The sequence below is a fragment of the Anopheles funestus genome, chromosome 3RL, assembly GCF_943734845.2.
Source record: "Anopheles funestus chromosome 3RL, idAnoFuneDA-416_04, whole genome shotgun sequence".
In the NCBI taxonomy this organism is placed as follows: Eukaryota; Metazoa; Arthropoda; class Insecta; order Diptera; family Culicidae; genus Anopheles; species Anopheles funestus.
In genome coordinates this window covers 4,284,740-4,298,971 of record NC_064599.1, presented here as the reverse complement: position 1 = coordinate 4,298,971, position 14,232 = coordinate 4,284,740, and the positions used below count along the sequence as shown (strand labels likewise).

Here is a 14,232-nt window from a genome sequence, read left to right as displayed (position 1 = left end):
TGTTTATGTTTTGTTTGTTCTATTGAAGTGAGATTGTGATGTTTTCGTCTGAAGCGGGTCTTTTTCTGTGCTTATATTTATATATTTTTCAAGAACCGTACGTAAGAAATTCTTTTCATTTTTACTAACCCCTTTTTAAAAGTTTTATAACAATCCAACATTATTGATATGTGAGAGACCGTTATTTTGTACTATAGAGGTCAAAACATATTAAATTGTAACATATTACATATTAGAAACACTACTTTTTTGCCCAACAAACTACAAGAAATTAAAAAAAAAAATCATTAAAATTTGTTTCATTGCATGTAGAATTGTGCATTTGTCTTACAATCCTTTGAATATGTAGCTTATCATTTACATCAATATAATTCCTCATTTTTATAGGTGATAATTTTTGATAAAATTATATTTCTTAATTTTGGTTGAAATATTTCAAAGCCCAATACAAATATCTTTGCTTGCTACTGCCTGCTACTATGCTTCATAAAAATTAAAAAGTGTCATGCTCACTTATTCCTTCAGCTGCCCGCGAAATACTAAGCCGCTGAATTCGTATTCATCTTTTCTTTTGCACCTGTCTTTTTGCGTTCTCCTCTAAGGATAAAGTCTCACATACACAACGCGAAGCCGGCTACAAACCTTGAAGTACTTTTGAAGATTACATGCCTAAGATTACATCCTCATACAAAACCATACACATATACATGCATGCATGCAGAAGCTCTTCAAGTATGAAAAGCATCCACCACTTGAAAGAGTAGCGACCGGGACGTAACACTACCAGCCTCTCCCACACTGTAGCTGGCCGAAGGAGCCTAGATTATAATCAAAGTCATGAACACGTCCTTCCCAAAATGCACTTACCCTTATCCTTTGCCGGTGCAAAAATCCTACACGTAGTGATGAAATGTGCATTGCACACTCCTTCCTGCCTCTCTAGCAACAGCGGAACAGCAAGGACAATGTGGCAAAAGTCATGCAAAGTGTACGGCTTTCACGGGCAAAGGCCTTGAGTGTATGAAAAGATTTTTCCTTTTCTTGTTGTCCCGGGGCCTCTCCACGTCCACGTTTGCACGTTCTTTTGTCGCCTAACCCTCGGTACCTCGCTGTTTGAAGTGTGTATGGGTGGTTCGGTATACCGAACGGGATGTCAACGCCGCAGGATGAAATGTCTTGTGTTCTGGAGTGAATCTGGAGCCAAAAACAACGGTCCCATGATTCATATCACATCAAGTGTACCTTGGCCAAGGCTCCGAGTCCGTCGGCTTCAAGTGCGTGGTGTAATCCATCCCTTTTTCGGAACGAAAGAAAACATTTTTCCCCTGGATGGAAAACTGGCGTACGTCATGCGAACGTACAGGGAACGAACCCTTTTGCCGAGATGCCGGAAAGAAAGCGCTACAGTGCCGACGGTTTTAAGTAATCTCGATGTCGTCGTACCCACCCTAACGTCACTTGGTCTAAACATTTCCGACATGGACGAGGAGGAGGAGGAAGGATTGTAAAACGGCCCCAACATGAGTATCGCTTTTTTGCATATGCAAAAGCTCCCCATTTTTATGCAGAGTAAATCGTAACCTCTTAGAAAAAAGGAATAAAAGCACACGAATAAAAAGACTCCAAATTTGAGCTCAAGCATCGCCACTCACCATCGGGAGACGATCTTTACCAAAACGGATGTTTCGATAGCGGATTTCAGCGTCAGCGTCCCACGGCTTCTCGTGCTCATCTCGTGTGCATAAAATCTGCATTCTTTCTTTACCGGGAATGGATGTTTGCCATCTTCTCAAGCACCGGGCACTATTTCCCGGGCGACACTTCAGCAATACTTTCTGCACGTTTGAGAACGCTAAAAGTCACGTACGCCGTGAGGATCGTCCTGTTTGCGTTATTATCTGCTCACCAACCAAAGCCACTAGTACCAGGACGGCCAGGGTGCATGCTCAAGTGAAAGGATTACACGGGTTAATTTGTGACATTTCAATATGCGATGCCACCGTCCGCTTGTATGCGGATCGAGTGCCCTTGGACGTGTCGTGGCGTGGTTGTGATGGAGTATGTCTAATAATCCAAGAAGCATCCTTCTTATGGTACATTTTTAAGTAACCAAGGTATTTGGTTTTAATTCGCTAGTCATTTCTGTCTTTTGTTGAAGAAGAATATTGAGAAGAATTGGGAATTTATGTCTTTTGTTGAAGAAGAATATTGAGAAGAATTGAGATTACGAAATTCCCATAAAAATATTACACAAGTCTGGTTTTTACAAATAAATTTGAGTGATCAATGAGTCGATCACTACAAACACTCTCAAATCCTGTTGATCGATCGTCACTCAATCGACTTTTCTGACATCAATAATTTTTATCAAATTTTCCAAACATCAAAGACACATCAAGTGCATATCAAAATTAAGGTTTTCATTCACGGTAAAGAATATAATCAATATCTTCACACAGAATCCAACTTTACTAGCCATTTCTTTGCTTCAGGTACGTACACTTCGTAGTACACTGAATTAGTACAACGAAAACTGCAAATAAAAATTGAAATACTCCCACCGAGAGATGTTTGAAGCAACTCCAAACCATTTCCAACAATACGATCGATATACTGACACTTGATGCAATTTTCTTCGAGTCAGCTTCCGTGGCCACTGCGGTCCGGGTGTTTCCCCCGATATTCAACCCAACCGGACGCAAAAACCCCTATCGAAGGCTAAAATTATATGCCCGAGGGCCATCACGAATGGTTTGGAATCGGTTTACCTTCTTTTCTTGTTCCAGAACGGAGTGTGTCTGTATGGTGTGCCGTTGAATGGCACGAATGAATGAAATAATATCAATCATCCTAACTAACCTACCTTTTTTTTTTTCTTCCCAGGGTGTTTCCGTACGAACAGGCCGTGGTTACCTTTCGTGCTGGAAGGCATTCGTATCGGTGCACGGTCTCAAATAGCAATAGACACGCTCAAAAGCAGAATGGAATTGAAGAAATCGATGGTATTAAATCCATCATTTCGATAGCTAGGTATTGATTGATATTTTTTAAAATCATACTTTTATAAGAATGTTCTACATAATTTCCCGTCTGTTAGAAATTTTATTTTTGACACTCTAAAGCCCTTTATTTTGGAATTAAAAAATACAAAAATATTTTCTCCTGCTTCACTTTTTGTTCAAAAATAAAAAGGGTTTTCCAAAATCATTCTTAAGACATTCCTGCACAATACTTCCAATAAACATATGCTACATATAGCCAATCTTTCAAGCACGTTGTCACTCCAAACCCAAGGCAATCAATGCTACTCGGAAACGAATCCTGTTCAGCGTACTAAATCGTACATTTTTTTTTCTACCGGTATCTTTTAGTATAATTTTCATTTTTTTGGTTGACCCCAATTGATTTCAAGTTTTCCCACACAAAAACCGAAAAATCATAACACCCTAGTACTGGCAAGGGATATAACATCCATGCGCACCCAGTTCCACTATCTCAACATCGCTGCTTCATCGTTCAAGAACCCATAAAGACGGAACGCATTTCGCCAAAAACGTCAAAAAGTTAGTTTCCGGAGGGAAAATACAGTTTCCGGTTTGTCGGTTCGTCCGCTACAACCGACCCCCGGGGGAGTTGGGGGAGGTTTTTCACGTATATTCTCCAAACGCCTTCCAAACGACAAATGGAGGTTTCCTTTCATTTTTTTTTTCTTGTTCTCATTTTAGTCACAACACACTATTCGCTAAAGGACGTTGTATTTGTTTGGAAAGAATGCTAAGGTTAAAACTTCTAGGTTAAAGTTTTACGGGAAATTGCTATCATGCAACACACCTGATGCTAGCTAAATAGATACAGAACGAGAAAAGTCTGTTATGAAGGAAATGACAACAGTTCGTAGCAGTTATGTAGTATATTTGCTGAAAGTTGAGGAGACTTTTCCAAACACATGTCAGACTCGTATCTTTTTTTTTCGTGCTTTGAAATAAATAGTTTATTGTAGTAGCAAAATCTTCTCTCTCCCCTTCTCTCTTTTCCAATGAATGAATAAAAAAAAAGTGTAAAGCCATATTTCTATCCCCATCAATAAGCAAAACCCAAATCTTGTCTTATTAAATGAAGGTCCCTCACTAAAATCTTTACGATATCGTAAAACAAATCAACACACCCAGTGCTAGTGCCTAAACCCAGCACCGCATCACAGAACCACCACGATGGAGCGACTTTAAAATTTAATTGACCTATCGATTTTCATTCGCCAAACCACAGTGGCAGTGAAAGCGGACAGTGTGCGTGCGAAGAAGCGACACAAACAACCTTCCCTCCTCCCTCTCCTCTCCCCCCTCCGGGGTAGTGGCCAGCTCGTAAAGTCTCGTGAAAGTCGGAGAAGATTAAAATCAGTCCACCGGAAGCACCCGGTATCAGGTTGTGCTTGGTGTAATGGATTTTTTTTCTCCATTTCTTTTCTTTCTGTTTATTCCTTATTGCTTCATGGGTGCCACCGAATATAAGCCGCGGCTATTCGGATGGCGTGAAAAGATTGGAACTGAAGAACGAAGCGGGACGGGGGCGTTCTGCACAAACGAGAGTGAAAGGGACTGTCACTGGCGGGCAGTTGGTTTGTTGGTGAAAATTCCTCCACTAAGGACACGTCCACGAATGCCGTCTGTGATCGCCCGACCCTGATGGTCGGTGGTTAGGGATGGTGGGGGGGAACTCCTGCCCAGCAACGATAGATGGAGGTGTGTAAAAACTTTATTTCCATTACCGCAGCTGTGGCATTAAAAAAGTACATAATGAGAATTTCTTACACCGCGTACCAGAGAAGATGGCAGAAAATGGGAAACAAGAATGAACGTTTATCGTCCTGGTTGACTTCGAGTCCTTTTTTTTATTTTTGCTTTCGCAATACATCCTAGCTTCCGGAGATGGGGAAGATCTCCAGCATTGCTTCGCCGATAGTATCCAACCGGCGAAGAACCATTCCTTACAACGCCTTTTTTCACATCCAGACAAAGCAGCTCCACGACACCATCACTACCTCCCCAAGAAAAGGACTTGAAGTCATCGATCTGTACTGAAGTGCTTAAGTGCCTCGAAACTTTGCTCCTTTCTTCCCATTGCGCATCATCCACAGACAACCTGCATTCCCGTTCGTCTCCCGGCTTCTTCCGACTTCCGGGTGACCTATTTGACTTATGGTGTCCTACTGTACTGTACGGAGAATACAGCAAAAAAAACTCCCCACACAATACCTCCCCAACACCAGCTGTAGTGGTGTGCGGTTTGGCTTAATGTAGGTCATTGTTTCATTTGCTCGAAGAACGATTACAAAGCCCCCCCAAATACCGCCGTCTAGCAGGCGAATGACGATCAGGATACCCTCCCAGCATGGGCCAAGACACACGAACACGACCCAGACGGGATGGGAAGCAATTAATGGACGACGGTACCGGAGGTTGGTTTAACCTTGATCTTCATTCATTATGTATTCACGAGGTGATGCGTACCAGGTCGCGCATACAGCAGAAAGAAGCAAAACCCAAGGAATGGCGTGGGGAGGTATTCTTCATTTATTTCTGGAGCAAACTTCATCGAGAGCGAAAAAACACCTCCCATCAAGGGAAGGGGAACAAAAAGGGCAAACAGGAACAGGATCTGACCGTCGCGAAATGTGCTCTTGACTTGCTCCTGGATCTCTTTCCTCACATCGCTTACCTATCAATCTGGCTCGTTTTGCACTCTTCGGTTGCCTGATGTTGCGATGTACCGTGGAACCAAGTCCTGCATTGAGTGCAAGACGTGCTACAAGCAAAACGTTTAACTTCCGAACTCAGCATAAGAAACGACGACGACGACGGACCTCGATGACGGACTCACCCAACAGAAAGGGCGCATACACACATTCGACTCCACACAACCAAAACCAGGCAGGACTTGCTTCCGCCGTAGACGCGATGATTGCATTTTCCCTCCCTCCCAATCCTCCATCCCGGATTCCTTCGTTCCACGTTGTTTGTTTTGATTTTTAATTAAAGGATTATCGCTTCAACGCTTCGACCGTCAGAGCGTCCGATGGTATGGAAAACCAGGTTCTAGAGGAACGCGGGGAAGGATTAAATTAAAGCAATGAAGAAACGCAAATAAATAACAGCCCCCGACCGTCTGTGGAAACGAACCCGACGGATCGCGTCAGGAGGCGCGAGGTCGATTGTGTTGCGAATGTAGAACACTGGGGCGGTTTTCATTTCGACCAACTTCTGGCAACGAAAAATTTTCCTTCCCCTCCCTCCGAGTGCGTTTTTTGGCGTCTACACTTCGTCTTTAATTTCTGCATGCGTTTCACTTTCGTCCGGCACCGGTAATTGAAGAAAACCGCCACATCTTACTCTGCTACTCTGCGCGGAGCTTTTGCAACCATGCAACCGCCATCCTTTTTTTGTTTGCTAAGCGATTTCCGGACCGACGAGGAAGGGGCTGTGATGCCATTGTCGGAGACGGTTTTGCGTCCCGGACGTTACCGATGGTGTACGTGCTAATTGTAGAGGCCCATTCACACACAGTGCACAATCGAAGCATTTCGATGCTCTAGTACTGATGCTTAATTGGGAAACAGCTGGCGTTCGGCTGTTGCGCGGATGCGTGTGAAGGTTTTTATGGGCGCAAAAAAACCAAAAGTAGAACAATGCCAAGTGCCCCAGTTTTTTTTCAACAGGGATGGTGCAAGGATTACTGCCTACTTTTTCTCCTTCGGAAAGTAGTATTCTTTTTACTATTCGTTCTAGATTTTTTAAAAAATTGTTTAAATAGTTAATTCAAGTTAGAAATTATAAGAAAACATTTTTCTGCTATAAACTTGTATTTCGATTTCATTTCAATTTTTATCTAAATCTCTGAACATTGTTCCACATCTTCATTATTTAAGGTAATTAAAGTTAATTAAGCATAGCAAATTTTTAATTTATATTTTGCCCCTAACTAGACTATCGGTCCTAGTTTGCAAAGTACTGCGCAAAGTTTTCCATCCTTTAAATTTTATATGATTTTTTAATTTTAGATTCATCATGAATATTCCAAAATTATTTACCTTAAGTTATCAGTTAGTAATTGCTTAATAAAAACTGTAAAATACCTTCCCTTTCCGATTCTTAATTGCTGTCCAAATAAAATAAAGGATATTAAATGCAAATTTAATTCAAAACCCATCGCAATAACGTGAACCGCTGTTCAATAAATCGTTTGCTTCACGATGTGCTTTGACTCTACAAAAAAAGACACCAAAACTAATCCTTCTTGTTTCAAGCACACCGTGTGTCCTCCACTTTATGCCATCGTTTTGCAAGTTCAGTCAAACAACAACCGAGAGCGAACACATCCATCGAGGCCAAACGGATGCAAATAAAATGCACACCGAACGCATCGATTACCATGTTCGCACGTCATATTTTGGTTGATCTCGTCCAGCCGCCTTCGGGGTGTGTTTTCTGGCCGGATTTGACTAGGACAACCGAAAGGAGACAAAAAAAACTCCAGCCCCAGCTACCAACAATCGGGCCAACGACCTGCATCACCGGCTCACGGATTTATCCAAATCGAATGTGCAACAACAACGAAAGGACCGAAAGGAAGCTAAAAACAAACACAAACTGCACTTTTTGAAAGAAAAAAAAAGGATTTTCGATTTCATTCTACCGCTCCGGGCCCGGTTGAGGACAATCTTTCCTTTTTGCTGCCAACAATTTTATGCATCGTCCCAATTCCATTTCAATCTGCACGATGCAATCGCGTCACAACTTTTTGTTTTATTCTTGTGTGTGTTTTCTTTTTTCCTACCGGTCACCTTACCCTCCCCCCCCCCCCCGCCACCCTCTGAGGGCAGGAAGCAAATCACCAACCATTCCTGGGAAAGTGGCGAATCAGTGAATCTGATTCATGCATTCGCAGCTGATTCGGTTTCAGTGTTCCATTCCGAACTGTGATGCCGCCCAGGGACAGAAAGACAGGCGGAAACCGATCGGCAGATGCAATCGGGCTGCATCCGAATTCGCGCTGGAAGGGGGGAGCTAAAATTTATGACCAAAATGCATCGTGCGCACAGTGCCGCACATCACGGCCGAACGTGCGTATGCGTTTCTTGCATAGGAAAACTCCACCGTCCATCGTGGTGCAGCAACAGCTGCCAACCGATTATTGAAATGCAACCAAATAGGTCGCCGCTGAGGGGCTGCAAAAAAAAGGGAAGGAGGATGTGGGAGGCAGGGTCGATAGGTAAAGGAAGGGTTGAGGAAATAGCAACCAACAAGCAAAAAAAAACATCAAACAAATAAGAACAACAAGTTGTGCTCGAGATTTGCTGCGTCGCGTGATACACACTGCACATGGGACTTCCGATTGGCACTCCGAATTCGTATTGTAGAAACAGCAAAATATAGAGAGAAGAAAAAAAAACACTTTAAAAAAACACACACACTCACACTAGGGGCTTTTAGCTTTCCGCGTGAATCCGGGATGCTGATTTGCATTGCTGTGCGCTTTCGTAAACCGAACGAGTTTAACGATGCATCGAGAATGCACCGACCATACGTAGTATCCGTCCATATGTTTTGTTCATTTTTTTTTGTTATCAACCCCCCCCCCCCACCCCCTTTCTCCTGTTTTATTTCCTCTTTAGCTTTAGCCCAGTTGTTGTGTCTTTCTTCCCTACATCTCTCCCAAGCAGTGCGCGATGCATTTTTGTGCATCCCGCACAAGACACATGCAAATCTCGCATTCGTTCGGATTTGGATTGAAGTATTTAGGTCAGGTTTCGCGGAAGGCTTAGCGCTTCACCGTTTCGGGCACATTTCACTTTTTCGCATCGCATTTTCGGAATCGTGTAATTGCACACGATACTAATAACATTTTGCCTGCTCGTTCTCACGAACGGTTTTGCTGCGTATAACAGCGCGATATAAGGATTATAAGGAATAACGAATGGGACACGATTTGTGCACAATTAGCCCTTTTTTCCTTATGTTTTACATTAAGTGACGTTTTGTTTTTAGTAAGTTTAAACTACACGACTTAAAGCTAGATTTTTTTAGTAATTTGTAATACAGAAATCTGCATTAATATAAATTCACATTAAAACGCCAAACCATGACATGAAACACACAAAAAAGGTTGTTAAAAATGATTAAACTTTCAAAACATAGAAGAGTGTTTATGGAACACGTGTTTTCTTGCTTTGAATAATCGAAACGTGTTCGTATCCTGAGCTTCTCTCTTAACGCTTCAAAGCGCCATCTGTTGTTCGCAAGCGGAACCTATCTCTGCATGTCCTGAAAGCTTCAAGGTTAAATTTGGCATCAGCGTATTTCGTAGTAGTTCCAGAATAGAAAAAAGGATAATTAATCTGTTAATTATCTGTTCAATTTAAATTATTTAGTAAAAAATAATCAAAAAAGAAATCAAAATAAAACGAGTGATACATCAATTCCAAATTTTTTATTCACTTTTCTCGTAACAAACACATCTCATTGCGATTTTTATTAAATTAAATAAATAATACAACTTTCGGTACGGGTTTAGTCTACTACCTTCTTAAGGCGCACAGTACATATGGATCGTGATCGCGTACGTTAACGGGCTGGGACCGTTTATTCGATATCCAATGGCAGTCGAACCTATCTGACCGTCCGTCTTATCCACCGTAAACCCAAGCACCGAATACTTGTCCGCGTGCATCGTTACGAAGTTGATCTTCTTGTCGTTGGGATTGGTGTAACTAATCGAGGCTGGTAAGGCTGAACCTTTCGTGAGCGTTTTCGTATAGCACAGCAGATTATCCCCTGGTTTGGTGCCAAAAAAGTAACTCTGTTCTGATGACAGCACCAGCGACAGGGCCCAGCTGCCCGCCACACAGAACGCACACAGCGATACAAGCTTTAGCCAAACCATCGTTTCCGTTGCAAATGATGCGGTGCTTATCCGTTGGAATGTTCTCCCAAATCGTAACGGGCCACACTTCCGACTGAGCCACAATCCGGAAGGTTGCGTCGTTTAAATACGAATTACGAAGCAGCCCAGTCCACCCACAACAAACGCTCACTTACGGCTTTTTTGACAGTGACCTCTTTCTGAAGGCCTTCCCGCCGAAAACGATAAGATGACAGTTATCATGAGCAGGAAATTACACAAGAAAGTTAATCCGGTGAGGTTGCAACTGCATCGAACGATGGGGAAAGTTTGGTTTATTGCAATGCAATGTGTGCAATCATGCTTTTTTTAATGGCTGTCAATTTTATGGCGACAATGAAAAATATTTTCAGCATTTTTAATGTTAAAGGATTCCAAAAAAACGCTTAAAACCTTAACGTAAAGCAGTTAAAATTAACCGGTTTTGTAAAAGTTAGGAATTTCCTTAGTGCAGACTAACACATCCTTGTTTCCATGCATCAAAAAACTTATACAAAGTCATTCATCAATATCTAGTCATAATCTTTCATTTCTGACAATTTGGATTTGCTGTCAAATCAATCACAAAATATTAAATTTTTTTCACTTTTTTTAACTTTCAGACACAAGATATAAATTACAAGATTCTGCATTTTAATCTTATTTAACTTGTATTGAAAATCATAGAGCATTGAAATAGATTTTTCTACAACAACTTTTTTATAAAATATTTTTATTAAAAGAAAAAAAGAGAAATAAACTTACGATTGAAATAGATAAAATCACAAAAGAAGAGGAAAAAACAAATATAGTAACAAAAACAGTTATACACATAATTCTTAATATAACTATGTTTTATATAAGCCCATGATTTTCAATTAACAATTCATTTTTGCTCCGAATTTTTGCTCATCTAATCAATTAATATCAGATGATTCTTCTTCATCTATCTATTTTTTTAAATATAACTTAATTTCAAAATTATGTGTTCAATCATCATGTTGTTCCATCTTTGAATATTTTGTAAAAAAAATAAATGCATAAACATTTCAAACAAGTCTATAAAAAAATATCTAATTACACTAAAATGCTATAAAAAAGTCGGATATAAAAAATAAATATTAACAAACAGATTCTTCATATCAGATGAAACGTTTACTCATTTCAAAACAAAACATTCGACGATAGAATAATACAAAACACTCGATAACATTTCCTTCACATCTTTCCGCAATAATTTATTCATTCCATTTTCTCATAATCGTATCGTTTTTTTCTTCTTAGATCTATTTTTCGTCTTCTTTACTAAAACTATTTCACACAGTAGAACTTAACCTCGATTGCGTAGGGTAGAATTGATTTTGCATTGATTTTAACCGTGGCAGATAGTGTTCCAATCTTTCCGCTAGTAATATCAGCCGTAAATCCATGTGTCGAGTACTTGTCGGCCGCAAGAGTAATAAAGTTGATGAATTTCATCTGTAAAGTTATGATTAAAAATTGTTACATTTTTGTGAGTAAAAAAACAGTAACTATTTCGACAGAAATTCTAACGACTTACCGCGGTTGGATTGGTGTACGACACCTCCTGTGGCATGATGGAACCCTTCAGCAATGTTTTCGAAAAGCAAAGTATATCCGATGCATCTTTTGCACCAAAAAAGTAACTCTGCTTCGAGGTATTCACATCACTGATGGACAAATTTGCCCGAACATCCGCACAAAGGACGACGATCGTCACCGTAACGAAAGCTGCAAATCCGTACGATCGGTACATTCTGCTTGCACTGTATATTCTGTATGGCGATGCGGATGCACTTACGGAGTCGCTTTTATAAACTTCCCTTCCTGGCACGATCGACAATTGGGGACAGCCTCATTAACTTCGTGTAGGGGTATAATGTCCTTTCGCAAAAAAAAAGAATACTGACCCGTCTTAATTTCGTTTTCGGCACTTTCTCACATTAGCAGAGAAAGTTGACCATTTCCTCAACCGGATTTGTGGCTCCGTTTCCGGACCCGTTGGTCGACAAATTGTGCGATGCTTGCGATGTCACAAATAAAAATGCCCAACATTGCCAAAAAACGCAAAACAAGTGTAATAAAATTTCACTTATTGCAATAATAAAATTTCTCCCCAGGCACCAATCGCATCGGGTTTTGGCAGCCTCTTCCGCACCAAACTGTACCATGTGGGTCACGCAAGGGATTCTATAAAAGTTACCGCACGATCGTGGGTATGTTTCAGTACCGTACATTCCGTCCTTCGCTGGTTCAAACAAGGAAATCGATAAAAATGCATCCCACGTACCAGGTGCGAGCGCTCTGCACAGTGGCGGTGATCCTGTGCGGCTTCTGGACGCGACCAACGACGGCAAACTTCGTGCAAACCAACACCAACCCGGCGGTGAAGGAGTTTGGTGTGGCAGCTACTGCACTGGTACTGTGCTATGAGAAGACGGTCTATGCGCATAGCCGAAGCCCAATCTCGCTGGCTCACATTACGGTAAGTGGCCCTATGAGGGATGCCTCAAAAGGTATCTCACAACCTATAGCCTTCTTTCTTTCTTCTTCGGGTACACTATTTTAGGATAAAAACATTAACTACATAAAGGTGGAAACACTTAAGCCGGGCTATTATGGAGGTGTGGATGCAGAAATTACGGGTGGTGCCATCAAAAAGCCCAATGTCGTCATCACACTCACTGAGGGTGGAAGAAAAGCGCTCTTTAAGAGTAATGTGTTGGTGCAAATGTATTGTGAAGCTTAAATGATTATTGTTTAAAATAAATTTTCTGCATCCAATTATGAAATAGTCACTATTAAAGAATATTAAAAGATGATAGGTTAATGAAAGATACATAAGAGATATGAGAGAAAGGCGTAAACTAAAATATTTATCAATTCGATAAATTTAAGTTTTTTTTTACTTGTTTAATAAAAAGTTTTTAAAATTCAAAAAAAATCTCAGTACTATGTTGCTGTCATTTTTATGCTCAATAAATCCCCAAATAGTCGGGACGACCCAGTAGTGCATGTGATAAACGGCACGACCAGACTGGGTTCAAATCCTATCCGAACCGCGTCCTCCCGTAGCAAGGACTAATTATTATTATTATTAATTATAAACTACGTGGTTTATTAAGTCTTGATGCGGCCGTTCTTAAGAAGCACAAGAAAAATCCCCAAAATTGTAACACACTTTCACTACGTACCTCTATCCTCCATTGCTTTACATACACCGTCAATGAGCTTAAAACGGAACTCACTTTTACTTCCTTCGATATTTAAAATAAAAAAAAACAATACAAAAAAAAGTATGAAAAAAAAATAAAACGAAACGAACACACCCGGCTTAATGTAATTGATATAAAAACCAAGCATTCCTCACCGGCATGGTTCAATCGTTGCGAAGGTGATCAAGAAGAAAGTCATCCCACAGTCACACACCACACCAGAACGGTTCGTGCCTGCCATTTGTGGGGATTTAATTTCACCTTCGCCTTCTTATCCGAACGCAATGGCTCGTCGGTGTTGTTTGGTTTTGGTCGGTTTTCTACTGATCGGTCTACAGTCAGCCAACGGAAACCTGATCACCACCAACCAGGATTCGATCGTACAGTTCGGCACATACGTTGCGACTTTACAGCAGTGCTCCTATCAGAAGCTTTACGCTGGCATGATAAGCCCGCAAAGTGTAACGTTCAACAATGTAAGTAAGCTTGTTGAGTAAAACCGTTGAGAGTTGATGATTAATCGAATTATGTTTCCCCTTTTTCCGACAGCCGGCAGGTAAAGCGATCAAATATGTTATCGTTGAATCGGACCAAACATTCGAGTTCGGTGGTATATCGGCCTCGATCACGTCGGGCACGGTTGGTGACAGTAAGGCAATCACGGTGCAGGTTACCACATCACCACAGACCATAAAATTTCTGACCAACTTTACGGTTAAAATGTTTTGTGAGAAATAAAATTTATTTAAATTAAAATTTCCAATATAACCTCACTTCTGAGATGTTTTTTTTTTCTATTAATCCCCTATTCAAAAGGTTTTTAAATCTACAAAAAAACAATCGATCGACACAACACAAACAAATCCACCTGGAATCTTTATTTCCATACTTAATTTCAAATCGATTACATTAAACACTTCTTTCTGCATCCTTTTGTGGGGCAATCTCAATTATCCACGATCGGCCAAATGGCAACATTTATCCCAATCGCGGCTGTATACACATTCGTTAACATTCTCCTCACCGAAACAATCACCAATTGCAATCGAAACGGCGCGATTTA

General features: G+C 40.8%; 3 protein-coding genes across 3 annotated transcripts; 2 read left to right on the top strand and 1 right to left on the bottom strand.

The window, feature by feature from the left end:
- Positions 1 to 11,153: 11,153 nt before the first annotated feature.
- Positions 11,154 to 11,753, bottom strand: LOC125772190 (uncharacterized). The gene is made up of 2 exons (XM_049443650.1): positions 11,495 to 11,753; positions 11,154 to 11,412 (listed from the first exon to the last, which is right to left on the bottom strand). The coding sequence occupies exons 1-2, from the start codon at positions 11,708 to 11,710 to the stop codon at positions 11,245 to 11,247; spliced, it is 384 nt and encodes a 127-aa protein (XP_049299607.1). The 5' UTR covers positions 11,711 to 11,753; the 3' UTR covers positions 11,154 to 11,244.
- A 99-nt stretch (positions 11,754 to 11,852) lies between these two features.
- On the top strand, positions 11,853 to 12,819 carry LOC125772187 (uncharacterized). Its single transcript, XM_049443644.1, has 2 exons — positions 11,853 to 12,439; positions 12,524 to 12,819. The coding sequence occupies exons 1-2, from the start codon at positions 12,173 to 12,175 to the stop codon at positions 12,701 to 12,703; spliced, it is 447 nt and encodes a 148-aa protein (XP_049299601.1). The 5' UTR covers positions 11,853 to 12,172; the 3' UTR covers positions 12,704 to 12,819.
- Positions 12,820 to 12,986: 167 nt separating this feature from the next.
- On the top strand, positions 12,987 to 13,942 carry LOC125772191 (uncharacterized). The gene is made up of 2 exons (XM_049443651.1): positions 12,987 to 13,645; positions 13,719 to 13,942. The coding sequence occupies exons 1-2, from the start codon at positions 13,454 to 13,456 to the stop codon at positions 13,905 to 13,907; spliced, it is 381 nt and encodes a 126-aa protein (XP_049299608.1). The 5' UTR covers positions 12,987 to 13,453; the 3' UTR covers positions 13,908 to 13,942.
- Positions 13,943 to 14,232: the final 290 nt, after the last annotated feature.

What these genes read in the sequence shown, in the direction of transcription:
- LOC125772190 (XM_049443650.1), bottom strand. Translation starts at nt 11,710, where the DNA reads ATGTACCGATCGTACGGATTTGCAGCTTTCGTTACGGTGACGATCGTC. An exon ending in CGTACACCAATCCAACCGCG is followed by an intron (nt 11,413 to 11,494) that starts GTAAGTCGTTAG and finishes ATAACTTTACAG; the next exon opens with ATGAAATTCATCAACTTTAT.
- LOC125772187 (XM_049443644.1), top strand. Translation starts at nt 12,173, where the DNA reads ATGTTTCAGTACCGTACATTCCGTCCTTCGCTGGTTCAAACAAGGAAA. An exon ending in TCTCGCTGGCTCACATTACG is followed by an intron (nt 12,440 to 12,523) that starts GTAAGTGGCCCT and finishes ACACTATTTTAG; the next exon opens with GATAAAAACATTAACTACAT.
- LOC125772191 (XM_049443651.1), top strand. Translation starts at nt 13,454, where the DNA reads ATGGCTCGTCGGTGTTGTTTGGTTTTGGTCGGTTTTCTACTGATCGGT. An exon ending in AAAGTGTAACGTTCAACAAT is followed by an intron (nt 13,646 to 13,718) that starts GTAAGTAAGCTT and finishes TTTTTCCGACAG; the next exon opens with CCGGCAGGTAAAGCGATCAA.